General features: G+C 39.3%; 2 protein-coding genes across 8 annotated transcripts; both read left to right on the top strand.

Moving 5' to 3' along the window:
• The first annotated feature begins 173 nt into the window (after positions 1–173).
• Positions 174–13,014, top strand: LOC147516280 (rhodanese-like domain protein). Of its 5 annotated transcripts, none has more exons than XM_086588944.1 (9): positions 174–506; positions 582–746; positions 790–913; positions 1,010–1,205; positions 6,299–6,380; positions 6,812–6,894; positions 10,380–10,512; positions 11,787–11,976; positions 12,125–13,014. In XM_086588944.1, the coding sequence occupies exons 1-9, from the start codon at positions 351–353 to the stop codon at positions 12,868–12,870; spliced, it is 1,875 nt and encodes a 624-aa protein (XP_086445070.1). In that variant the 5' UTR covers positions 174–350; the 3' UTR covers positions 12,871–13,014. The 5 variants fall into 5 exon arrangements, with proteins under 5 accessions (XP_086445070.1, XP_086445071.1, XP_086445073.1 ...); XM_086588945.1 differs by having other exon boundaries at positions 180–506; positions 808–913; positions 11,784–11,976; XM_086588947.1 differs by having other exon boundaries at positions 196–506; positions 11,784–11,981.
• Positions 13,015–13,381: 367 nt separating this feature from the next.
• On the top strand, positions 13,382–27,151 carry LOC147516279 (uncharacterized). 3 transcript variants are annotated; one of them, XR_015211000.1, is made up of 3 exons: positions 13,382–14,646; positions 14,835–17,146; positions 27,028–27,151. XR_015211000.1 is itself a non-coding variant. In XM_086588940.1 (2 exons), exons 1-2 carry the CDS (start codon positions 14,576–14,578, stop codon positions 15,427–15,429), a joined length of 696 nt encoding a protein of 231 aa, XP_086445066.1. In that variant the 5' UTR covers positions 13,384–14,575; the 3' UTR covers positions 15,430–15,981. The 3 variants fall into 3 exon arrangements, 2 of the variants coding, with proteins under 2 accessions (XP_086445066.1, XP_086445067.1); XM_086588940.1 differs by lacking the exon at positions 27,028–27,151 and having other exon boundaries at positions 13,384–14,631; positions 14,790–15,981; XM_086588941.1 differs by lacking the exon at positions 27,028–27,151 and having other exon boundaries at positions 13,390–14,631; positions 14,835–15,981.
• Positions 27,152–27,559: the final 408 nt, after the last annotated feature.

Raw genomic sequence — 27,559 nt, 5'->3', positions numbered from 1 at the left:
GAGATAATTATCTACACGCTTGTGGGAGTGGCGTATACAAAAACTTGTTTTTTTTCTCTTTCCCGCCACTGCTGATGGCGGATAACAAAGATCGATATTTCGGCGGACAACAAATAACGATATTTATCCCACTAACGGTATATACTGTGCCGCACCAAACCAACCATTGGACTTAGCATTAGAAAGAATTTTTTGATATTCGGAGTGTAAGGTTACCATTCGATGATTGAAGAGCAAAATTTTAAAATAGCCGGTCCCGGTCCGTATGGACGGGTCTTCTAATACTAATTCTAGCATACGCCGTAACCCTATTTGGATTATATTTTGACTTTCTTCCTTTCTCTGACTCTATGGCGGAAGAAAAAGACGTAAACGGAGTTCTCCTTTACTACAAGTACGCAAACGTCCCAGACTTAAATGCCCTCCACAACTTCTACAATTCCAACTGCCAATCTCTTCGCCTTCTGGGACGTGTTCGTCTCGCTCCCCATGGTGTCAACGTCACTGTAATAAGATTCTGCCCCTCCTAATACTTTTAATAATAATAATAATAATAATAATAATAATTTATTTATTATCAGGTTGGTGGGAAGTTATCTTGTTTGGAGGAACACATTGCTGCTGTTAAGTTGATTAACTTATTTGATGGAACTGACTTCAAGCTTGCTTCTTGCCAAGATTTCCAGTCAAATGACAACATTGTCAAAGAATGTGGATTCAATTCTCTTTCCATTCGACTTGTCAAGGTATTGCCTGTAACACTGAGTTTTGATGTACATATCTGATTAGAAGTTTCATTTCCTACAGGAATTAGTTACTTTTAGTTCCTGTCCTCTGGTAAAGTCGCCACTTCTTTCAAATGCTGGGAAACATCTCTCGGCAGCTGAGTTCAATACTATTCTCCAGAGTGCTGGTAAGCGATATTTTATACTGAATTTTCTTCCATAGATTCGGATTGGCTCGTCTATGCTACACCTTTTTTGACAATCTTCGAAAAACTCTAATGCAGGATCTGTGGAGAATGATGTTCCCACTAATCGTAGTAGGGTTCTTCTGTTGGATGCAAGGAATGTGTATGAGACGAGAATCGGAAAGTTTCAAACCCCCAATGTGGAGACTTTGGATCCAAAAATTAGACAGTATAGTGATCTTTCTACTTGGATAGATTGTCACTCTGAACGGCTGCAAGGAACCAAAGTTCTCATGTAAGTGCTACTTGTTGAATGCAATTTCAATACAAGGTTTAAATATGACTTTTGCAATCATTTTAAAATAGTGGTAATTACTCGGAGTTGTTATTATAAAAGTAGATTACTAAAAGTTGTCTACCAGACAATAGTCGTGACACTCCCCTCCCCTCCGCTCTCTTTCTTCCACTTTTCCTGTTTCTAATCTCAAATTTCTAGCTATTTTCATTATTTCCTGAACCTGTATTCAGTGCGATCTGTTTCAATTGTCATGATGTTCATAATCTATGGTTGTATGCTGTTAAAAGTTAAAACAGCTCTTTTCTGGACCTAGTTGTATAAGATATAGTTCTCTTTGCCACTTATGGAAGAAATATCCAATGTGTTGAAGAATGTTTGTGCATCTAAAGAAGTATGTAATCAGTTTTCCCACAGAAATGTTCTCTTTAATGATCCGGTCCCTTGCTTAATTCTATCGGTGGGTTCAGAGCAGGAAACATTCTTGTATACTAGACACACGAGTCATTCTTAGAATCGTGAGTGTTTTCATTAGATCATGTTAAGTGGTTTCTGTTTCTGGCCTTTGCATGTTTTGAAGGAAAATTATGTTTTGTGAAGGGGAGGAGAATCTGGAGTATGGTTCCTTTGCCATCTTTGTGGAGACTATGGTTGGAGCGAAACAAGAGACACTTTGAGGGAGTTGAGGCATCTTTGGAAGAGGTCATTATGGTCATTAATGGCCTTCTTTTTTTCTGGTCTAAGGCGCATGAGGAGACCAAAGACATTCCTTTTGAGTACTTTGTGTGTAGATGAGAGTCATTCATGTTCTGATTCCGATGCTTTTCTTTCTTTGTAGTAGGTTTCGAGGTGTGGAACCTAGGTAATGATCTTTTTTGTTTTTAAGTTTTTGTATTTTGTTATTTGTAGTTTGGACATCTCATCCTTTTTGTAATTGTTTTTCATTTATCAATATATGTCCTAATTTTACCGATAAAAAAAAAAAAAAAAAAAATTGTGTTTTGCGTCAGATTTGATCCTTGAGTATTCGTGAGCTTTTGGGGCGTCTACATGTTAGTGATACATGTAATGAAGGCTTCAGATTTGACGGATTTTTATTTTATTGTTGGCATTGACAATCAAGACATAACATTTTCCTATCATTAACGTTCCCTGGGTGAGGATTTGGATGACGTGTAAGAGTAGAAATGATTTGGATTAATAGGTCAATCAACTATGGGAAAGCGAAGTGAGATTGATTGCAGCATCGACTATGGGAAAAATATACAGGTTGAGGTCGTAAAAGAGCAAGAGGAAGACCATGAGGACATGGTTGGGATGGGGATATGTACGAGGATGTTGATCATGTGTAAGATAGAAATGATATCATTAGGAATGATTCTGTTTGAAATGGTGTTTGATTTGCTTCTGAAGGCGATTAACTGTGTGAAAGCAAAGCAAGTTATCATATGAAGGTCCAAAGCAAATTATCATATGAAGCTCAACCGCCTCAACAAAACTTCATGAAAGATTATAGTTCCGCTGACCTTTTTCTAGAGATTAATGCATATAGCTTCATGTAAAAAGGACCTTTGTGTAGTGACCCTTGAAATAATGTAACTTTGACCAACTCATGGGATATGGAATCAAGAATCCTTTTGTGGACTGGTTAAAGTGGCTATGTAGGTAGGAACTTTAATCTCAAAATTTTGATTCGCAGAAAGTGGTGAGTTTGGTTGCTAGAGTAGGCAGTTGGTTTTGCAATCTAGACACAATAGACATAGAGCACCTTACACATCATTGGGCTGGGAGGGTTTCATTAGGATGGTTGGAAAATGTATGTCGATTGATGAATGGCACTGGCCAAATATTTAACTGAAAGGATTATAATTGTTGGGAGATTGGGGCAAATGTATATGAACTGGATTGAGATACCCAATTTGAGATTTGGAACGACCAAACATGTTATACATGGCTAGTATTACACCAAACCGGAGACATTTCGAGGATAGAAGCCTTGATGTTGCACATTTGATTCTTCACATCACAGGACTGCTTTTCCGTTGGTGTAAGCGGTGGAAGGAGTTCAAGGAGATACCATTCGGGTCTTTTGCATTTTCTTGGGAGGATATCATCTGAGATGTTTAATCACTATTGTATTTTTGCTTTTCATTGCTGTTGTTTTTGTTTCTTAGTAGGATATCTCACCCGACATTGTAATTATCGCTTTTATATTATTTATATATATATTGATTGTTTACCTCTTCAAAAACAAAAAAAAAATATTACTCCAAAACTCAATTGCTAACTTAATTTGAAACTATTAAGAAGATATACCAACACACTGACTCTAAAAGAAAAGTAAGTGAAACGCATATTTCACAAGCTAAGTACAGCAGAAAAGAAGCCTGTGATACGGAAGTTAACTGCAATACTTCAACTTGCACCAGAATTTCCAGAATTTCAGTAGTTTGTAAGTGAAGCAAGGTCTCCTTGTCTTTTCCTTCTAGCAATTTCTGTAAAGCTTCGTTGAGAAGTTAATTTATAAATTGATGCACTTGCGTGCATATAGGATATGAACGTGATGCCAAAAAATCACGAACTATTGTTTGTGAGCAATTACGGTTGTTGTGTGTGACAACCAGACTTGAAATCCACAAAATTGAGAAGGGAATCACAAAAGAAACCATGCAATTAGAAATTAGTATAGTGTTAGTATAGTGATATAATTAACCTGAATTACATCAACACCTAGAGTTAGCCAGCAGCTAATACTATGACCAACTTGTCTAATTGTGTTCGTAAGTTTTCTTGTTTCCTTTCGCTAACTAGCACATTTTCCCGCCAGTTACCCAGCAAAAAAAAACATTTTCCCGCCAGTCCATCTTTTGGTAATGGGTTTATTAGTGAAAACCCCCCATTTTATGACATGCTTTTGTGTTTACCCCCCAAATTTTGAATCATCACAAAAGTCCCCCCACTCCGTTCTGGCCCCGTTCAGAAATCATCCATATTTACTCTATTGGCTAAAATGCCCTTGGGGGTACACAAATGTATGTCACCAAATGATCATATCCCAAATGAAATTTCAAAATCTTTTAACATCAAAATTCCGATAATTGAGTCGACTCATCATCTTCCCCAATTAAAACCCAAAACCAAGCACACCCGACAATCACTTTCGGTTTTCCAATAGTGATTCCAAAGCGTAGGTCATCAAAAAAGTACTCAATTAAAATGATTGGAATGGTGAAAGTATAGTAGAATAGGACAGAGATAAGAAAAATTGTTGAATTGTTGACTACAAGTAGTTCTTGCTACTGATCATGGACATCCTAAGCAAGAGGTGAGAGATCGAGGTGGCTGGGTAAGCTTAATTGTACCTAGTCTAACTGTTTAGGGGTTTTGTTCCCACACTTGTCAGCAAAGTAAAAGGTCCTCTTCAAACTCCTCCACCCCTCTCCTTCTCTTCTTCATCTTCACAAACAATCAAAATGAGTCATATAGAACACATAGTCTTGTTCAAAGTCAAACCCAACACTGACCAAACCAAAATAACTACCATGATCAATTCCTTAAACAGTTTGAACTCATTTGACCATGTACTCCACTTATCATCAGCTGGGCCCATTTATAAAAACCGTTCATATTCTTATGACTTCACTCACATGTTACATGGCAGGTATGCAAGTAAACAAGAGTTGTTTAATTATTCTGACCACCCTGAACATATGGGAGTTGTTAAAGGGATTGTGAATCCTATTTGTGAGGATGTGATGGCTGTTGATTGGGTTGCGAATGTCGATGGGCCGGTTGTTATTCGGCCGGGGGCGGTTATGAGGTTTAATATATTAAATCGGTGGGTTAGTGCTTAGGGTTTGCTGGTTTGGTGGATGAGAAAGAAGATGAGGATGATGGTGATCCTATACACCCGATCGTTGTTTAATTTAGTTAGTTGGGCTTGGGCCGATTTCTTTTAGTTTGTGTTTACTCTCGAGGGTATTTTAGCCAATAGAGCAAATATGGATGATTTCTGAACGGTGCCAGGACGGAGTGGGGGGACTTTTGTGATGATTCAAAATTTGGGGGGTAAACACAAAAGCATGTCATAAAATGGGGGGTTTTCACTAATAAACCCTTTGGTAATTTGTTAGTCAAATATGAAGTAGACAAAAAGTGATTTTAGTATGAACGTTTTCGAAAGATTTTTGGAAACCTTTTCAACGAAAAGTGACTGTGGGATGAACGAGTGTATGGGGGGGTAAAACCACCTGAATAGAGGTTGGAAAAGCAAATGGTTTTGGCGTGCTCAGAAAATAGGACTATAGGAGCGGCTGTCAGATGTGCTTTGGTGCAGGTCATAGACTCATCAAGAGCAGGAAAAAGTTCCCTGAACACATCAATGGAATTATAAAGGAAATGTAGGGAGAGGCATGCCATCATTGAATATAAATAGGAATTCCGTTGATTTTTCACATTAGAGGTTGAAAATTAAGAGGATGATCGCCTACATTCAGCTTCTATGAGGAATATGGGGATGAAAATGACAGAGATTTAGGTGGTGGAAGATGGTATAAAGGTGTCTGGCGTGGCTGCTAGTGGCAGCTGGGTGGTGTTACTGATTTAACCTTTAGGTTTTAAGTTTGAATTTCTGTTCCTGTTTGTTCTTTCTTGTGTCTGTCTTTGTTTGGATTCTGTTTGGTGCAACAGGGGCCTGTCTCTGGTTGCATGACCTTATTGTAGGCCTATATTTGTGTAGTTTGGGTTGTTTTCCTTTTTGGGTTTTGTTTGTTCTTGTATGGTCTGGGTTTAGGGAGCTTTCAAGTTAATTGTGTAGCTCTCACTAATGTGACCGTTCTCCTTTTTTGCTGCTTACTTTTACATACTAAAAAGAATGAAAAACGAAATCACTGAGTATATGGCCAAGATAGCATCATGTATCCTTCTTCTTTTTTGTTTTCTTTAAAGATAATCGGTAGATACCTCATGTCTTTGACTTTAGTGATTGACAAAAGGCATAATGATGTTTTTAAAAATTAGATTAATCTACTGGATATCTTTTTTCTGTATATGCTTCATTCCGACATCCATTTTTCTGTCCTTATATGCTGTAGGTACTGTACTGGAGGAATAAGGTGCGAGATGGCGTCGGCATATATTAGGTCAAAAGGTGCTGGCTTTGAGAATGTATACCAGGTAATGTCAAAAAGTGGTACATATTTACTTCCCTGGTAGACAATCATGTTTGATGCTAAATTGCCAATATACTGTGTGAAAACACATCGTTCTTCACACCACCCAACCTAAGTTTATCGGGGGTAAGTTGGTGTTGTCATAGCATGCAGGAAAGGAAATATACATTTGATACATTATTGGAGGCTTGGAGCCTTTTCAAGTTAATTCTTTTTCCTCTCTTTTCTTTTTAACTTGGGCTTTCGGTAGAAGATACGTTATATTATAAATTAACATGGACTTGCCACCCTAGTTTCTGAATTTGCTATATTTGATTAAAAAACTATTTGTGATCACAATGTTTTTTTGGAAGCATTGTTGCCATCGTTTTCTTTGACATTTAGCTATAACAAAGTTCAGATGTAGCTAGTTTAATCAGATGGGTTCTTTTGCAGTTATTTGGTGGAATACAGAGGTACATGGAACAGTTTCCAGATGGTGGTTTTTTCAAAGGAAAGAATTTTGTATTTGATCACAGGTATAGTTGTTCTAAGTTCACCTTAGGCTGTCTTGATTCTGCGTATTCTGTATTTCATGTTGCCTTTATGTGGATATAAATATGCTATGTAAGTGTTCATATTTTCAGAAAGCAGTTGCTCTTAAATTTTGCTGACTTCCCCCAAATTGTCGAGGAGCACCGAGATTAGTTATTGCTTCCTTTTACAGAAAATTATATTGAACATCCATCTGTTGATTGAAAAGGCTGAAAGAAGATAGCTCATGGTAGCTTAGATTTTTAAATATTTATTTGTTACTGGAAAAATAATCTATAAAATTTCTGTCCGTCCTAAAATCAGCCTGTGAAATACTTCCCTCATTCCCAAACCGCCAATGCCCAAAAAATAGAAAAAGCCCAAGCACGCCTTAATATGTATGATACGGAGCTCACCGTTTTGGAGACTGGTGATGAATTAATACTAGTAAGAATGAGAATTAGGAGGGTGGTGGAAGCATGGAAGGTATTGAAAGTGGAAGTGAGAATGAGAAAGGTGGGACCAAGGATGACTCTGAGGACGATGAAGATGAGATCATCCCATCTTCAGTTGCTCTGAAGATGATGCTTTTGGAGATGAAGATGAGGAGCTGGACTAGAGAGGTGCTCTTGTTGGGTGAAACACAGAGCTGGGGTTGAGATGTAGAACTATGGCTGCCTTTGTTGATTGTTTTATTGTGTCTCTTTTGGGTTTCCAGTCTATAGACTGTTGTAGGTTATTATCTCTGTTGATATTTTCTCCAGTTCATTTTTTGCGGTTCTTTCCTCTTTGGTCCGGGCCTGGGTGTTTTGTGTAGGGGATCTGTTGTAGGCAGCTTCTTCCTACTCACTTCGGATTCGTGATAATTGGAACTCTGATTATATCAATATACATTCCTTTTATTGATATATTAAAAAGGAAAAGAAAATTGATATGGAGCTAACGTAGCATGATAACCTAATAGGTAGGACGGCCCTATCTTGTCGTGTTTGGATAGTTTTGGGTCTGTCCGGAGTGGGAAGAGGGATGGCCGACCTTGATGAAATTGGTAGTGTCTAGTATTCTAGTTCAGCTTCTGATCACCCGTTTATCATTTAACGAGTGAAGTTGAGAGTGGGCGTCTCTCTGTCTCTAGTATCAATTTAAAAAATGAAATTTTATATTTTGAAAGCTACTGATCAATTATATATATATACCCACACGGTCAGGCTACGTTGACACCCCTACCAAACACAATGATTTAATGGCTGATTTTTGGTAGATATGATCTCCAAAATATTCAACTCATTTCAATATGTGTAACCTTGTCAAAAGTTGTGCCGAAGTATGCAATTTTTTTTACGGTTTATATTCTTTAAGTTTTGTAAATAAATTTGACAAGGCTAGAGATATCAAAATGAATCGATATTTTGCAGACATGATCAACATAGTAAGAGGGTCATCTCCACAAAAAAATTAGCCATTAAGTCATTGTAGAAGGTGCACTTTTTTGTATGGGTGCCAATCTGGGGTGTCATCATAGCCTAACCGATATATATAATCTCTCTATAAAATGGGCCAGGCTACCTTGACATCTTACTTTAACATCCACAACGTACACAATGAAATAACAGCTAATTTTATGGGAATATGTTCTCCATACAATGGAGATCATCTCCACAAAATATCAGCACATTTGAATGCGCCTAACTATGTCAAAAGTTGTGTTCAAGTTATATATTTATCCAACGGTCTACAATTTCAGCGCTCTTTTTGATAAGGCTAGACATATTCAATTGAGAAGAGTTCTGGTGGAGATGCTATCCATGGGAGATTTTCTCTATAAAAAATCAGCCCTTAGTTCAATGTCCAAGTCCATTTTTGTGTTTTGGATGTCAAAATAAGGTGTCAAAACAAAATGTCAACTTACACAATTAAGTAAGGGCTGATTTTCTGGGAACTTGTTCAATGTAGATCATCTCCACAAAAAATCGGTACATTTGAACATGCCTAACCTTGTCAAAAGTTGAGTTCAAGTTCGATATTTATCCAACAATCTACAATTATAGCACTCTTTTTGGTAAGTCTAGACATATCTAATTAAGACGAGTTTTGGTGGGGATACTATCCATGGTAATGAGATCTTCGCTATCAAAAATTAGCCTTTGGTTCAATGTGCAAGTCCACTTTTGGGTTTTGGATGTCAAAATAAAGTGTCAAGGTAGCCTGACCCCTTGAATGCTAAATCAAGCCTTGGAATGAGGATGTTTTCTTGGCGGGTGGTAGAAGCAGTAGCTTTTGGCATATATTAAGAAATTGGATGTCAAGGAAGAGGATGATGGTTTTTCTATACATAAGACTATCTCCAATGGTCCACCAAATAAAACCAATCAGTATAATAACTCTCATAGATACGACAAGTTTTAACAAGATAGCAAAGTGTTTACACTCCGTCATATCATATGGAGGGCAACACTACACTTCACATCATGTGGTGTGCGACTCTCAATCTCCACATCGTATGGCGTGTGAACTCCAAACAAAAACTATCTAACCACTATTTTTCCAATTACTCGAATTCCCTTTTTACACCACTTTATTATAAACCGATTTTATTTGGTTTTGAAAAATACAAAACAAACATATATAATATACTTTGTATTCATACCTTTAAGTTCACATACTAAACTGCATGCTGAATGTAACAATCAAAACACATACAAATTTTCGAATACATGCAATGTAATTGTTTCCTTTAGTTAATAAAAATTTGTATGTGTTTTGAAAATTTGTAAGTCAATCAATATACATTTTAGTATGGTAATTCTAAGGTATGAATACAAGAAAAAATATGTTTGTTCTATATTTTTCAAGAAAAAATATTTGTTTTATATTTTTCAAAACCAAAAAAATAATGAAGTGGTGTGGAAAGGGCAATAGAGTAATTGGAAAAATAGTAGTTAGTAGATTTGTTTTTGGAGTTCACACAACAAATGATATGGAGGTTGAGAGTCACATGCCTTATGATGTGGAGTGTGGTGTTGCCCTCCATATAATATGGAGTGTGAACACTTTGCTATCATGTTAAAAATTGCCGTATATATGAGAGTGATTATACTGTTTTAACTAGTTTGAGGTTGCCAGGATCACAATTTGCCTCACAGCTGGAGATTAGTTCCCCTACATATAACTATTTGGTTGACCGTTGGCGATAGTCTAACAGGGCGGAATTCGAGAAATGGTTGGTTGAGAGGTGTAGTGGAAGCAAAATGCTAGATATGTTTTTGCTAATTTGAGAGGATTAGATTTTTGTAGGACAAGTGGTTGGTTGAGAGAAACACCTAAACCCAGTAGATTAAGTCCACATATTTGTTAGCACATGATTTTAATTATCGTATGCACAATGTGTTTGCATTCGACACGGATTTTTTTAAAGAATATGAGTGACCATGTTACTTAGTGTGAATCCAATGTATCAAGTGGTTATTATTTTTTTATCACGTGGCTGTAGGGTTTCTGTTGGAAGCTCAAATCCAGATGTTGTTGGTTCATGCCTCTTATGTGGTTCTCCCTTTGACGATTATTCGTCCCGTTGCCGATGCACGTATTGTAGAATGCTGGTACTGGTCTGTGATACATGTCAGGTTTGGACTGATTACTTTTCGTTAAACTCTGTTGTGGTTGTTAACTTTGTGTTACATAGAAGGACCTTCTACATTATACATCTGCACGAAAAATTAGTCCGTAATTCATGGTGGAGGTTCACTTTGTCAATGGAGTGGCTCTAAGGGAGTATTTTAAAGGGAGTGGCTTTTTTATATATGCTAGTGTGAGTGTGTCGAGGGAAAAGCAGGTATTACCCTTCTATCTCCTTTACCAAACTACTGAGTTAGTAGAAATCACTGCCCATCTTGCCTGATTATTTGGAGTCGATATTCTGACTCATGGTCATTGAATGGATAAACATACTGGATGAATGCCTCTGCTTAAGTTGGATGACTAGTAACGACAAAACAGTGTTGGTCTGTGCATTACCATTCCTTATTTTGGCACACACGAATAAGGACCCGGCTTGTTATAATGAGTTTTATACTTCTATGCATTTCAGCTCTTCCCTAAGCACTCTCCCTGAAGCATGTGTTTCTACCTTCTATATCTACACCCATTATTACCAATTTCTCCGTTCCCCCACTCTTTGACTTTTTTACTTGTAGCATTGGTGCGACCGAGTGACTAAAGTCAACCTAGTCAACTTTAATCAAAGATGTGGTCAATGTGCCCTTTTGGTTATAGTGGAAATTTTATTGAGTTCCCATTCTTCATGGTCTATGGGCCATTTGCCAGGAACGTCCTTGGTGGGGATACCAGGGCCAGCTCATGACGATACTGAAGGGTACGCCATGGGTTCTCGACAACTCTAGGACGGGTCTAGAGACGTTGCTCAGTGGGAGCCTGACTACGTGGGTCCGTTGGGGTAGCGAGGTTTCTAAATACCATGTCCTAGCACATACCATGTTGCTTGGTTGTGTGTCATCATCACATCCCTCGTCCCAATGGAGTATTGACTATCCAGTCTCAAGATATGAGACAAGTGTGTTTAGTCTCCTCTCGGACTTACCCGAGGATTCAACAGTTGGTAAACGGGGTAACCTTCATCCTTGACTATCTGTGAGAATGCTCGAGCACCGATGCTTATCAGGCTTGTACTGGTCGAGCTCATGACCATGTATGCCGTACATGCTTTAGTGTGTGTCTGTGACAAATGGGCTCCACACACACACCTGTTTTATTCTCTTTTATGCTGACCATTAAAATATAGAAAATCCCAGATCCATCTTGGTTGAGTCCTTTCTACTTACAGTTTTGGATATTTTGCTACTAACGTTTATTACCATGTAATGTTATTTTGAACCAGAAGAAAGTTGGTGCAACATATGTCTGTGAGCTATGCCAAAAAGATAATATAAAAAATGGACCTGTGCACTTGGATAAAAATAGTAGATATCAAACAGAATCAACACTGTCAGAAGTGTCAGATGGTGTTGAGGTTGCACCTGTCACCTTGCAGGAGCGTATCACTATCTCATCTCAAGTCGCTTGCAGACCGGGTAAGGTCTGTATGTTTTTTACTGTTAACACATTTTGCTTTCATACACATCATATATTGGTGCACTGCCATATATCCTCACTGATAGATTGGTATAAGGCATGTTTCTTGGGCCAGGATCCTTACTTCTTGGTTAACATTATCCACAGGTATGCCATCAAGAAAGCTGAGAATCTTATGCTTGCATGGATTTCGACAGAATGCCTCTAATTTTAAGGGAAGAACTGCATCATTAGCTAAGAAACTCAAAGACATAGTTGAGCTCGTTTTCATAGATGCACCCAATGAGTTACCGTTCATATACCAACCACGACCAGCCGAAACACTTGATTGTTCTGTGGGGTTGAGATTACAACCAAGTCCCCCACCACTTGAAAACTGCAAGAAGAAGTTTGCATGGTTAGTTGCAGCTAAGTGCAACAGTCTAAGAGGAGCAGATTGGGCAATGGCAGATGAACCATTTGATCCTCTACAGTACCAGCAGCAAACTGATGGATTCGAAGTATCACTGTCTTACCTAAACGATATTTTTACTCAAATGGGCCCTTTTGATGGGGTCTTAGGATTCTCACAGGGAGCAGCAATGGTGGCCTCACTTTCTGTGGAACGAGGAAAATTGGATGGTAAAATTGATTTCAGATTTGCAATTTTGTGTTCTGGTTTTGCTTTACATCTAGAACAGCTCGAGCCTGGATCAATTGACTGCCCTTCACTTCATATATTTGGCAACAGCCAGGGCAAAGACAGACAGATAGCATGCCAAGCCAGCACTGATCTTGCTAATTTGTTTAAGCAGAGTTGCTCAGTGACCGTTAGACATGAATCTGGTCATATAATACCCACCCAGCCTCCATATATTGACCGCATCAAAGCTTTTCTTCTCGATTTCTTCTAAGATGTTTTACTTCCCGACTTCTGAGATGTATTAAAGTTCTTTAGGTGAAGATTATAGTGGATTTTATGTACTATTGTATTATAGAACTTATTATATATATATATGTTAGGCACTTAGGCCCAATGAATCATCTTGTTGTATCCACGCTCTGGGTGTTTCGGGGAATCTGAATCTAGTGTGCTTCTACGGGGGTTAGAGGATTGGGCAGAAAGTAATCCGAGATGGAAAACATTTAGTCTAGTTCTGTTCTGTAACAGACTGGTTTAGTTTGTGGTTGGGACTTGATTATTTGGATACGTGGCAGTAGTTCCCTTGATTTTTTAGCCTTCTTCTATTTTGATTTCCTTGTTGATTGACATGATTATTTCTAAACAGTGTAGTTTGTAACAGCACTCTTAGTCGAATCACTGGAAGCACATTCAAGTTTCTATTGAGATGTTTCAAGTTTGACATACACCTTGCAGCTTTAGGTGTAGAAATCACGGGAATTGCAAGAAAATCAGTTGAATAGTTTTGACCCTCAAAAGATTCCCATTTATGGTCATGGTTAGGTGTCGACCATTGTCAAACCACCCAAAGCCAATACAGGGGCAAAGGGTAATGTTCTGTGTTCTTACAGAAGATGCTTTATAATGCCGCAACTGCAAACCATATTTTTACCCCGCTGAACAGTTTCAGGGGTGGCTGTGAGTAGTGAACCTGTGACTTGCAATGGCCATTCTGTGCACTACAACTCATGAACCAAGCAGCCCCCGCCCACGGCACTGGGAAGTTGCAAGATATCATTTTCTACTGTTGTATGATGCACTGAATAGCACACAACTGATGTAAAAAGGGAACGATAAAGAAATGCTCTAAAACAACACCATTGCCTTCTGCAAACACAAAACAGGAACAAAAATTGCCTTTGGCAACAATAAGAGCAAACTAAACCTAAAAAAAGAAAAAAACTCTTTACGCTAAGAGAAAAAATATGAGCGTAGCAACATTTCCTTTCCCTTTCTTCTCCTCTTTCCTGATTTCTAATCTCTTCCTGGTTTCTTGATAATCCTCTTTTATCTTTTTAATCTCTTTCAATCCCCCTTTGTCTCTCTTATATCCCTCTTTTGTTTACCTATCTAGTTTTTATATCCTTTCTCCAGATCTTCTTTTGTCTACCATGCGTTTTCTATTATGAGTTGTCCAGATTTGGATTTTATCCCTGATGAGAGTGAAGAAGATGAGTTTCACCGTCTTCATCTCCAGATGGAATCGATGTGGAAAATAAATAAGTTTCCAGATGAGATTTGTCTGGATTCTATTAATAACAAAGAAAGAAAACTATGGGAGAAATCTCTGGTTGGTAAGCTTTTTTCTTCTAGAAAATTTGATGAAGTTGATATAAAAAATGAGTTAGTAAAATCTTGGAATACAAATTCAAAAATATTGATTACTTTCTTATCTAAAGGGCTATTCAAATTTTGGTTTGAAGATGAGCATAAAATGAGGTTTGTCCTTGAAAATGGTCCTTGGGCTGTTCATGGGTTTATTATGTCCCTCAAGCAATGGATACCGGATAATCCCACTAATAATTATAGATTTCAGGAGTTTAGATTGTGGATTCAGGTTTTTGGTCTCCCTCTTGAACGGTCTACTTGGGAGAATATTCATAAAATTGGTTCTGCAATAGGGTTAGTTGTGGCTATTGATTCTGTTGGAGGTTTTGATGCTGGTAACTTTTTCTCTCGTGTTCAAGTCATGTATCCGATCAGGAGGAGGATGGTGAGTAATACTATGGTAAATCTCCATGAAAACAAGTCTATTCAGATTTTTTTTCAAATATGAAAAGCTTCCTGTATTTTGTTATTGTTGTGGGTTGATTGGGCATGATTATAAGGAATGCAAAGATTTTATTAATCATCTTCTGTTTTTTAAAACAGGTACCAAAAACCCCCTGTTACTTATGTTCTTTCTTTCTCTAATAGGATCAGAGCAGCTTCTTTTAAATTTGGGATTGGTATTCAGTCCAGAAAAGTTCTAGAATGGGATCCTAAGGCTGATAAGTTGAATAAAAATGTTCCTATGGATTTTAAGATGCAAGCATACAATAGGAAATGTAAGCATGCTGCTTCTACTAATCTTTCCTCGGAAGCTGGTTATGGAGTTCCTGATGAAGTCTTGGTGGAAAAGATGACGGTAACTGATGAGGGTGGGTTATCGTCCTTCGTTAACGGTCTTACTTCCAATATGGATGTGACATTCTCTGAGGTATCTGCCAATGATAGATTGCCATCTAGCAATTTGGTTATTCCTACTCTAACAAAAGACTGTCCTGTGAGTGCTCCTCATTGTGAGTGCTCCCAAGATGAACTGATGACAAGTGGCCCTTCTCTAGTTTCTGGATCAGGCCTGATGGGTGTTTGCATGGATCATTTTCCTGGAAATACAGATCTAGTTTTGGATAATATGGATTTTGGGCTTCACTCAGATCTTTTGTTTACTGGGCTTTCTGAGGATTTGGATCCTCTTATTTCGTCTAAAATGGATCCTTTGGTCAATGGGCCTTCTGAGGATGTATAGATCCTCCTATTTCGTCTGATATGGATCCTTTGGTCAATGGGCTCTCTGAGGATGTTATGGGTCCTCTTATTTCATCTGATTTGGATCCTTTGGTCAATGGGCTCTCTAAGGTTTCTAATCTTCCTATCTCGACTAATATGGATGTTGGGCCTCCTCAAGTTTCTGATCCTGGGCCTTCTATGTCCAGTAAGGAAGTTATGTTCTCTGAGCCCTCTCTGGACTTTATGGACTTTGTGTTTTCTAGCTTGGCAAAGCCTTTTCGAAGCTCAAAGTGTCCTTCATTTGGGCCCAAGTTAAGCCCAAAAGATAGAAAAAGTCATGTTTTTCTAGCTAAGCCTCGCATTAGTAAGCATGCAAAACCTCATATTTTTATCATTTGGTTTCTGACTCCACTCTCCGGCCCCCCTCATATGAAAAGTTGTCAGAAATCTAGCTGATATTCTCAAAAGTTTTGGCAGCTCTAGGAAGCATGTGGTTTCCAAAAAAAATTCGGGAGTTGGTAGCTTTGTATTATCTCAAGAATATGAAACGAACAATTGTATCTTGGAGACTTCACAAGCATGCACTGATAGCTCTAGAGACTTTCAGCATTATTCTCGCAAAAGATTTGTGGTTTCTACATAAATTTTATCCTCTGAGTTTCGAAATTCTAAGAGAACAAAAATGAGTGATAATTCAGATTCCTCTAAGGGGAAGAATCCTCTGGATATTGATTCTACAACGGATCACGTTCCCAGCTCTCATGTTCTTTCAATAGAGGAGGAAGGTAATGCTAAGAAGGAAGCATGTGATGATGAGGAAAAAAAGATTTTTGTAAGCTTTAAAAACAAAAGGAAGGCTGAGGAATCTGCTAAGGACGAAGGCTCTATCAAAGGAAAGAGGCTGAGAACTCAATATCTAATTGATTGGGATATAGGAGGAAAAGAGATCATGTCGAGTTCTGATGATGATGGTTCTTTGGGTGTCACCCCTTCTCCCTCTCCTACTGAGTCAATCAAAAGTGACTCTTTTAGTAAGGATTCTAGTAACCTAAGTGTCTTTTCTTATGGTCCAGGAGAATCTACTTCTAGGAGTTCAAAAAGCTTGACTTCAGTTGGTTCTGATTCTAAAGATTCGGAAAGCTCTGAGTTTCTTGAGTCTGGTTCTAAGGGTTTGGGGTCTTCTAGCTCGGGTTCTCGGGGTTCTAGTGATAATGCTTGGGGATGAAGGTTCGCAATGTTCTGGTTCTGTTGGTTCTGATGTTTCAGATAAGCATGTTGTTTCTTCTGGGTTGGGTGGATCTTCTGGTTCAAATGGTCCCTCTTTTTCTGAAAATAAGTCTGATGGTTTTCTTGATTCCTCTGGTTATTCAGGTCCTGGTACTTCTAGCTCTAAGGGACTCAATGTGGATGCTTCAATCTTTTTAGAAGGGTTCGCGGTGACTGACCCATTTCAGTCACCTCTAGAGCCATGCCGATAATTGCTTGGAATTGTCGGGGAATTGGTTCGACGTCGACAATGGTAGCTCTGAAGAACCTGATTTTGGTTTCAGATCCTGATATTCTTTGTTTGTTTGAAACCAAAGCTACGGAGAAAGAAATGGTTCTAGTTAGTAAGAAGATTAAATATGGTGGTAAATGTATAGTACATGCAACTGGTCTTAGTGGAGGATTGACTGTTTTTTTGAAAGATAACATTCAGCTGGAAATTTTAGGAGCTACACCTAATCATATCACAGGTAAACTCTCTAATTATTTTTTCAATTCTGATTGGTTTTCTTCTTTTATATATGGTGAACCTATATCTTATAAGAGGAAGAGGGTCTGGGATGAGTTACATGAGATGTCCTTACTCATTCCTGGTCCTTGGGTTCTCTTTGGTGATTTTAACTCTATTTCTTCTCCTTTAGAGAAAGTTGGTGGTAATGGTACTCAATATAGAAGCATGAATGTGTTTAATGATTTTATGGATGATCTTGGTCTTATAGATTTGGGGTTTAAAGGATCAAGGTTTACCTGGTCTAATAAAAGGTTATTTGGATATTATATCCTGGAAAGATTGGATATAACTCTAGCCACCACAAATTGGCTAGAACTTTTCCACACTCTCTCGTTCAAAATATTTCCATCCCCTCTTCTTACCATTTTTCCATTTCTATAAATATCAATAATTCCCTCCAAAAAACAAAAAAACCTTTTAGATTTTTTTGAAATGTGAACTAAATAGTCTTCTTGTAAAGATGTCATTGCTTTGGCCTGGGAAGATACTTCTGGGGGTGACTGTTCTGGTACCCTTGCTCTGTCTATTCATAATAGATTGAAAAATACAAGTACAAAGCTGAGAAAATGGAATGTTGAGGTCTTTGGGGATGTTTCTCTTAAGATTAAGATTGTTAGAAGGGAGTTGGATAATATTCTCTGTAAAGACATGGAGGTTGCTGTAAACTATTCCAAGTACCTATCTCTTTAAGCAAAATTGGAGGTTTTACTTGATAAGGAAGCAAGCTTTCGGAAACAGAAATCAACCACAAACTGGGTCAAGGATGCAGGTAGAAATACTAGATTCTTTCATCTATCTACAATTTATAGGAGGAAAAATAGTGTTTGGGTAGAAACTCCCCCAAACACACCCATGGTTTCGTAAGGGAGGTTGTTGCAATGAACTGTTGAGACTGTACCTTTAATGGCTGCCTACGTATCCAAATCGTTCTCCGGAATCAAGTCTCTCAAATGAACGTAGTTCTTTGTTTCAAAGGAATGGGGTATTTATAGGATAATAATGATAAATATTATTTCCTTTATTGCTACATAATATTATGTAATTATGTAAAGTTTTAATATGGAAGCATATCTTGCCAAATATATTTTATAAATCTGAAACTGTTATATCTAGCTTATGATGCCATAATTGTGAGCAGACAAGCACGCCATAAAATTGGGCAGGCTGGCACGCCATAAAATTGGGCAGGCAGGCACGCCATAAAATTGGGCGCAGGTACGCCATAAAATTGGGGCGGGCACGCACCATAAAATTGGGCGTGCAGGCACGCCATAAAATTAGGGCGGCAGCGCCATAAAATTGGGCGGCGCAGCACGCCATAAAATGGGCGGCACCGCACGCCATAAAATTAAGCGGCGGTGCACGCCATAAAATTGGGCGGCGGCACCGCACGCCCTCGATTTTTAAGCGGCAAGCACGCCATGATTTTGGGCAGCGCACATAGTAGTGGGTGGCGCTATAATAGTACCCAACCCAACGTTGATTGTTTATGGGGGTACAGATATGGTGGCACATACACCGCCCCCTCTTTGCCGGATGGAACTAGTTCCTTGTGGTGAAGAATAATAATAAAAAAAACTAGTTCGAAAAGGATACGACAGTGGAAGTTATAGACAGAGGTGAAGATTGTGAAAAGAAAGCAACCAAAGGTTGTTTGCTTGGCATGAATGCCTAAGGCTGTTTGTACGGCCATGAAATTGATCGTTGTTTTTGTTCACTGCTTAGTTCAGGCAACACCAGTGGTATGAAAAAACTCAATACTAATGAGATGGAGAAACTTTGGGCATTAAACGTAGTGTAGTCGCCCCCAATTGTTGGCATTTCACTGGAGAAACAACCATATTTTACGGCAGTTGGATAGATATTCCAACTATTCAATGTCAACCAATGCTTACCCTCAGTTTTAAGTTGTGTATAAAATATTGGTGAAACTTGAGCTTTGTTGTAAAACTTGAGCTTTTGTGGTGCATGGATTGCAAATGCAAACTCCACGACTTTGTGATGCACGAACTTTTTGCTGCATGGAGAGAGATGTTGAAAATGCACCCTCCATGACTTGGTAATGCACGGAGTAAGGTATTGCAAATGCAAACTCTATGACTTTTTGGTGTATGGAGAGAGGTGTTGAAAATGCAAACTCCATGACTTTTTGGTGCATGGAGAAAGGTGTTGAAAACCCAAACTCCACGACTTTTTAGTGCATGGAGAGAGGTGTTGAAAATGCAAACTCCACGACTTTTTGGTGCATAGAGAGAGGTGTTGAAAATGCAAACTCCATGACTTTTTGGTGCATAGAGAGAGGTGTTGAAAATGCAAACTCCATGACTTTTTGGTGCATGGAGAGAGGTGTTGCAAACGCAAACTCCATGACTTTTGAATTTGTATATGTTTTGTATAGTTGAGCCTTCATATCAACTGTTTGTCTTTAAGAATGGTAACTGAGTAATTGATATATATTATTTTTGACTAACTAACTGAATGAAAATAAAGAACTATAGAATAATTTATTTTATTGATGATTGATAATCTGAAAAACAAAAGAAGATTACTTCAAGGACCAGTTCTAAGGAACTATCGACCCAAACTACTAAGTGTTTGGCTTGATAAAAACACATCCTAATCCAGAGCCGGATTTGTTGTGTGAGCCGTCCGTGTAAACCATCCATGAATCGGGTGATGGGGCCGTAAGATTTGTTGGGCCTTCCTCGCCCCCAACTGCTGGCGCTTCACTAGAGATGCATTCGTCTTGGTTGACTTCAGGGACGAAATCGTCGATAGGGAAATCTGCCATTTGGGATGCAAGTGCATGACCCTTTTCTGAAACGCGAGGTTCAAAATTGATGCTATAAGCACTTAAGTAGATGTCCCATTCTGCGAGTCTACTTGATTCCTGGGCACTTCGAAAAAGTTTGCTTATAGGATATTCCGTGTATACTTTGACCAGTCTTCCTTGGAAATATGGCTTGAGGCGTCTGGCAGCATGAACTAACGCTAGAGCAATTTTTTCAATTTTCGAATATTTGCTTTCCGCCCCCGTTAGTGTTTTACTAATGAAGAAGATCGGACGACCGCCTTCTCCATCGATGAACAGGACTGCACTTACTGCAGTATCTGTAGCGGCCAAGTAAGCTCCAACAGGTTGCCCTGTAGCTAGGCTGGCCAAGATTGGTGGTGAGACCAAGTAGTTCTTGATTGACTGAAAGGCATTTTCACAATCGTCATTCCACCTTCTTTGAAGTCTTTTAACGTCCGAAAAGAAAGGGCGACACCGGTCCGAAAGTATTTAGAGATGAAACGATTTAGTGTTTGCTAAAATACGTGGAGTTGTTGAATCTCTTTTTTTGTTTTTGGAGAGGGCATGGCTTGAATGGATTGGATCTGTTCTGGGTTAGCTTCGATGCCTCGACGAGTCATCAAATACCCTAGAAATTTCCTTGATACTAGTCCGAAAGCACATTTCAAAGGATTTAGCTGCATGTTGAATTCATCAATTCTGTCAAAAACTGATTGTAAGTCAGAATTATGATCTCCACTGTGTTTGGATTTTACAACCATGTCATAAATATAAGCTTCCATTGTCTTGCCCAACATATCTCCGAATATGGTGTCGATCATCCTCTGGTACGTAGCCCATGCGTTTTTTAAACCGAAAGGCATAACTTGGTAACAAAAAATCCCTTTGTCAATTATGAATGCAGTTGTTTCTTGGTCCTTCACAGCTAATGGGATCTGGTGGTATCCCGAATATGCATCCATAAATGATAATCGTGGGTAGCCAGACGTGGCATCCACTAATTCCGATATTCGTGGGAGAGGGTAGGGATGAATCGGGCAAGCTTTGTTAAGGTTGGTGAAATCAATGCACACTGTCATTTTACCATCTTTCTTGGGTACTGCAACCACATTAGACAACCACTGCAGATATGAAATTGGCCGTATAAACTTAGTTGAGAGTAACTGATCAATTTCCTCTCTGACTTTGAGTTTTCTTTCGGGGGGGCCATCGCGCTGGAGGCTTCGCGGCCGGCTTGATGGTAGGATCAATGTCAAGTGTGTGACATGCAACTTCTGAGCTAATTCCTGGCATCTGTTCGACTGACCAAGCAAAAATCTTTTTGTTCTTTCTGAGGAGTGCTACCATTTCCTTTTGTTCATTTTCCGTCAATTCTGCCGATATGAAAGTTGTTTCTCCGCCTAAATTCCCAATCTGAACTTCTAAGAGGCGGTCTATGGTCGGCGGTCCTTCATTTCTTGAACTAGCAGTGTAAATACTGTGTGGGACTGATTCTGATTTAGATATTTGCTGCGCATTACTGAGAATTGTATTTCCCCGCATATCCGACTGACGATATTCCTCCAAGACCTTTTAAGTGGATACCGTGGGAAGCCATCCGTGCGCAAGCGCCTTACAAAGTTTGTCAAGAGATGGGAACTTTATTGCTGGTGAAATGTAGAGACTATCGCGCCCATCTTTGTGGAGCCATCCCTTCCTAGGATTGCATTGTAAAGGGGATTGCAATTCATCGAAGGAATTCAATGTCGATTGACTTGTCCATTAAGCGTGACCGGGTAAAGAGACTCTTCCCTCTTCGGGGTTGTTCTTTGTTCCGTCAAACCCAATGATTGGATTATTTTATGCAATAATTAAATTTTCTGATAGCTGCATGTTCTTGTAGTAACCTGCAAAAACGACGCTGACAGAACTTCCAGTATCTATCATGATGCGCTGTACTCGCCATAATCCAACGAAAGCTGAGATGACGACAGCATCATAATGAGGATGATGGACGCCAATTAGATCTCTATCACTAAAGCATAGGGGACCAGGCTCTGTAGTTTCTGAACGAATTCCTTCAACAAAATCAATGTTATTCACGTGATAAAATTCACGCAAGAAACCGAACTTAGCTCGTTGTTCACACTTTTGCCTTGATCGTGAAATGTCATTGATTTTGGCATGACCAACTAGTATGACATTGTGGCCAGTCATTGCTAAATTTTGCTTCACCGTTTTTGAAAGCAAAAACTAGTCTAATTGTCCCTTGTCGACTAGTCTCTGTATTTTTCCCTTGAGGGATCTGCACTCTTCTGTTTCATGACCGAAATCATTGTGGAAGTGACACCAAAGATTTTTGTCACGTTTAGACTTAGTGTGTTTAGGTAAGGGCATCGGAGGAAAAAGTAAGTTGCGTCCCTTGATCTTCTCATATATCGCATCATACTTGGCATTTAATGGAGTGAGCTTCATTTCCTCACAAACTGTGTTAACCTTTTCATATTTCTCTTGTTGCCCTTCCGATATGTTTTGCTTATGTTTTCCTTTACCTTCGTTTGAGTCTTTACTCCGAAAGTCTTTATCTCTGGAAGCTTTTGATCTAACATCTTCCTCCACATTAATGAACTGCTGGCGCGTTAAATGTAAACAAATCGGACTTTGATTGTGGGGGGTCCCGTACAAGGGAGTTGTAGATTCCGTTTTTATCAAAATGAACTCCTTCCTTGAATGCATGAATGATCATTACGTCAGGGACATCGGTGACCTCTGCTTGTACTTGGCGGAAACCAGGCTATGTAGTTTCTGAACGAATTCCTTCAACAAAATCAATGTTATTCACGTGATAAAATTCACGCAAGAAACCGAACTTAGCTCGTTGTTCACACTTTTGCCTTGATCGTGAAATGTCATTGATTTTGGCATGACCAGCTAGTATGACATTGTGGCCAGTCATTGCTAAATTTTGCTTCACCGTTTTTGAAAGCAAAAACTCGTCTAATTGTCCCTTGTCGACTAGTCTCTGTATTTTTCCCTTGAGGGATCTGCACTCTTCTGTTTCATGACCGAAATCATTGTGGAAGTGACACCAAAGATTTTTGTCACGTTTAGACTTAGTGTGTTCAGGTAAGGGCATCGGAGGAAAAAGTAAGTTGTGTCCCTTGATCTTCTCATATATCGCATCATACTTGGCATTTAATGGAGTGAGCTTCATTTCCTCACAAACTGTGTTAACCTTTTCATATTTCTCTTGTTGCCCTTCCGATATGTTTTGCTTATGTTTTCCTTTACCTTCGTTTGAGTCTTTACTCCGAAAGTCTTTATCTCTGGAAGCTTTTGATCTAACATCTTCCTCCACATTAATGAACTATTGCGTTCGTGTAAACAAATCGGACTTTGATTGTGGGGGGTCCCTTACAAGGGAGTTGTAGATTCCGTTTTTATCAAAATGAACTCCTTCCTTGAATACATGAATGATCATTACGTCAAGGACATCGGTGACCTCTGCTTGTACTTGGCGGAAACGAATTACGAACTTTGCCAGTGCTTCATCCTTTTGTTGCTTGGTGTTAAGCAAGATGTTGACATCCTTAGAACGTGTCCAATTATGCTTAAACCATCTGTGAACTGGTTTGCTAATTCCTGGAATGACGCGATTGATTGAGCTGGCAAGCTGGAAAGCCAACGTAGAGCTTCTCCTTTTAACGTAGATGGAAAAAGTTTGCATAAGAGGGGGTCATCTCTGCGCCAGAGAATTAGCCTACTTTTAAACTCCATAATATAATCGTTCGGGTCACCTCCTGCTTCTTTGAACGTAGGAAGTTCTGGTTGTTTGAATCCTTCCCGATGCTCTGCATTTTGTATCTTTAGGGAAAATCTCCCAACAACATCTTCGTTCACTGCAAGGTCTTTCCATCGTGCATCAGCGACACCCACATTGGTTATTGTTTTCTTGACAATGTCTTTGATTTGTTGTTCCGTGAATGGTACGGCTATGACTTCTAGATTCCTGATTTGAGGAGTAATTTCACCACGTTGCATCTCACGTTGTTGTCGCCCCCAACTATTGCTTTCTTCTATATTTGGCTGGTTCCTTGGGCTGCGAGACCTATGCCGATAAAAGGGCTAAAATTTGTCGGCCGGGGAGCCGCTTCTTTGGTGTCGCCGTACTCTAGGCTGACCTTTGTTAACCTGTCTGTATCGGTTTGCTGCATTCAAGCCATGTCTAAGGTCATGTTGCAATTCGTCTCGGAGGTCCTGATCTTGGCGTCTAGCATTACGTCTTATGGTGGATGTTGTCCACCTTTCTGATGTGCTATGATCGACCTTCAATGATCTTGTCATGTTATGACCACTGCTACGCCTAGTGTTGTTGGTATTTTGAGATCTGGATCGCCTTCTTGAATGGGATGAATGTCTGCTTGACCTTGAGTGATTCTGATGATGCTCAGGGAGAGGGTCCAATGGATGGGATGTACCGTACTTAAATTGTAGTCGGTTGAATACACTCCGTTGTTCACCAGATCTGGGGGCTCTTGCCGTGTAGAAGATCAAAGACCGGCGTCATCCCTTTGTATTTGCTTCTCTTTGTCCGGTTATACGCAAGTAGTTGCTATATTCTTTCTCTTTTGAACCTCGACGCAACACTTCTAAAGGCACATCTTCATCTCCTATCTCCATATTCTCTGAATCCGCTTTGCTTGCCTCTAGATCTTGAGTTATTAGAGCACCAAGTCGCGGTATGCGTCTAGATCGGCGTTGTTGCGGCACCGGAGGTTTGAAGGTCGAGCTTGCAGATCCGGAGCGGCGGGTTGATTCATCAAGGTCCGATTAGTTAGAACTTCGATTGGGTAAGTTGTTTTCTTCTTGTTGTTGTAATCTTGCGTTCTTGCTCGGTTGAGATCTTGTTGTTTTGCCATTACCGGATCTTGGAAAAAGAACGTGGGCGAAAGTTCGTTGGTAAGAACCACGACGGCGAGCCAATTATGTTTGGGTAGAAACTTCGCCCAAACACACCCATGGTTTAAATAAGGGGAGGTTGTTGCAATGAACTGTTGATCGTACCTTTAATGGCTGCCCTCATCCCAAATCGTTCTCCTAATCAAGTCTCTCAAATGAACGTAGTTCTTTGTTTCGAGGAATGTGGTATTTATAGGATAATAATGATAAATATTATTTCCTTTATTGCTACATAATATTCTGTAATTATGTAAAGTTTTAATATGGAAGCATATCTTGCCAAATATATTTTCTAAATCTGAAACCTGCTATATCTAGCTTATGATGCCATAATTTTGAGTAGACAGCACGCCATAAAATTAAGCGACGGCACACCATAAAATTGGGCGGTGTAGGCACGCCATAAAATTGGGTGGCGGCACGCGCCATAAAATTGGGCGGCGGCACGCCATAAAATTAGGCAGCACACCATAAAAATGGGCGACAGCGGCACGCCATAAAATTAGGCGCGCAGCACGCCATAAAATTGGGCGGCGGCACGCCATAAAATTGGGCAAAGATCGCACGCCTCGATTTTGAAGGCGCCCACACGCCATGATTTTAGGCGTACATAGTAGTGGGTGGCGCTATAATAGTACCCAACCCAACGTTGATTGTTTATGGGGGTACAGATATGGTGGCACATACAAATAGTATAGAAAAGCTCAGAAATTATAGTGGTGGTTGGGATACAGAAAATATGGAGGTTGGGCACAATATCAATGCTTATTTTAAGAACATTTTCACTTCTGATGAACCTAATACCAACCCTGATATCTTAAACTTATTTGATCCCTGTATCACTCCTAATGAAAACATCTTGTTAACTAGAGTTTCTTCTGATTCTGAGATATGGTCTACCATCAAAAGTATGGGTGCCCTTAAAGCTCCTGGGCATGATGGGTTCAAAGGTATTTTCTACCAAAAGTATTGGGACACTATTCATCTTGAGATTTCTAAAGCATCATCTTGAGATTTCTGAAGCAGTCAAGGCCTTTTTTTACTTTCTCTAAATTAGCTCCTTGTCTAAATGAGACTTTCATCACTCTTATTCCCAAGGTGTCAAACCCTGAGCATATCACCAAATTTAGACCTATCAATCTCTGTAACTTTTCCTATAAGATTATCTCAAAGATCATGGCCACCAGGCTAAAACCACTTCTTCACAAATTCATATCCCCCCTACAAGGTGCCTTTGTCAAAGGTAGATCAATTGGAGATAATATTGGGTTGGCAAGTGAAGTTCTTTACAATATGAGAAAGATGAAAAAACAGAAGCAAGGCTGGATGGCCATAAAGTTAGACATGGCAAAAGCTTTTGATAGGGTTGAGTGGTGCTTTGTGGATCAAATTCTTGGTAAACTTGGTTTTTCTGCCAAATGGAGGAAAATGATTCAACAATGTCTCAGTATTGTCTCTTATAATGTTCTTCTGAATGGATCTCCCCTTGATAAGGTATACCCTGAAAGAGGTGTCAGGCAGGGAGACCCCTTCTCTCCATACCTTTTCATTATTGTTGCAGAAGCTCTCTCTAGACTTATTGTGCAAGCTGAATACTCAAATTCAATCTCTGGTATCAAGATTAGGAGAAGGGCCCTTGGTATCAGCCATCTGTTTTATGCTGATGATTCTATTGTTTTTTGCAAAGCTGATTTAAAACAATCTGACTGCATGATGAATCTTATTAAAACCTATTGTGAAGCTTTTGGGCAAGCAGTGAATTTTGAAAAGTCAAGAGCCTTCTTTAGTGGGAATGTTTCTATACAAACCCAGAAAAGTATCCTGAAAAAATGGAAGATGAGATTATTTGATGAGAAGGAAGTTTACCTGGGAGTTCCTATTTTGTTGGGGAAAAAGAAAAGTGAGGATTCTGAATATCTGATTCAGAAGGTGCAAAGGAAAATCACTGGCTGGAAGGCCAAAGTCTTATCTCTTGGAGGTAGAACTACACTTATTAAAGCTATTGATAAGCACTCAAAACTGTACTATAAAACCCCGTAGAGATATAACATTTCGGTTAATTTTGTGCTTAATAATCATGAAATAATCGCATTTTCGTGCTTTTGCAGGTTGGAGCAACTAACGTACAAATAATGATAAAGCCAACATTTAAGCACGGAATAGGGAGTATACATAAGCTTTCCGATCAAGCCCATGTGAAGCCCAACAAATCCGAACTAAAGCCCAAAGACTCAAACAAGATTACATAATCCAAATAAACGGGATTACGTGCGAAAGCATCAAACCGCCTCATATCTCTTGAACCAGGACTCCGAATGCGACAAGTGAGCTGCTCAGACGATCAGTGCGACGAACTCTACGCATAGGCGGGAAGTTGCAAAAATGCCAAAAGACCAGACCGCCACTAGACACAGCATATGGACCCACCATGTGGGCCTACAAGAGTTGATGAGTCATCATGCAAGAAAAGACAAAAAGAGCAAATAATTGGTGCAAAAGTGACACCTTGCATGTAATTGATGAGATTAGATATGATTAGGTGCTAATAATCAAAACAAAGCAAGGTGTCACTTGTTTTGAATGTGTGGGTAAGAAGAAATTAAATTTGATTTGTGTTTCACGTGGGATGGAGGGAGATTG

The sequence above is a fragment of the Coptis chinensis genome, chromosome 2 (genome assembly GCF_015680905.1).
Source record: "Coptis chinensis isolate HL-2020 chromosome 2, ASM1568090v1, whole genome shotgun sequence".
In the NCBI taxonomy this organism is placed as follows: domain Eukaryota; kingdom Viridiplantae; phylum Streptophyta; class Magnoliopsida; order Ranunculales; family Ranunculaceae; genus Coptis; species Coptis chinensis.
Note: the sequence above shows the minus strand (reverse complement) of the source record. Positions and strands in the feature narration are given on the sequence as shown.

Excerpts from the sequence above, each read along its gene's own strand:
- LOC147516280 (XM_086588943.1), top strand. The coding sequence starts at position 351 with ATGGCGGAAGAAAAAGACGTAAACGGAGTTCTCCTTTACTACAAGTAC. Across the intron at positions 6,895-10,379 it reads AATTTTGTATTTGATCACAG|GGTTTCTGTTGGAAGCTCAA; the intron begins GTATAGTTGTTC and ends ACGTGGCTGTAG. Across the intron at positions 11,977-12,124 it reads TCAAGTCGCTTGCAGACCGG|GTATGCCATCAAGAAAGCTG; the intron begins GTAAGGTCTGTA and ends CATTATCCACAG.
- LOC147516279 (XM_086588940.1), top strand. The coding sequence starts at position 14,576 with ATGCTGGTAACTTTTTCTCTCGTGTTCAAGTCATGTATCCGATCAGGA. Across the intron at positions 14,632-14,789 it reads ATCCGATCAGGAGGAGGATG|GTACCAAAAACCCCCTGTTA; the intron begins GTGAGTAATACT and ends TTTTTAAAACAG.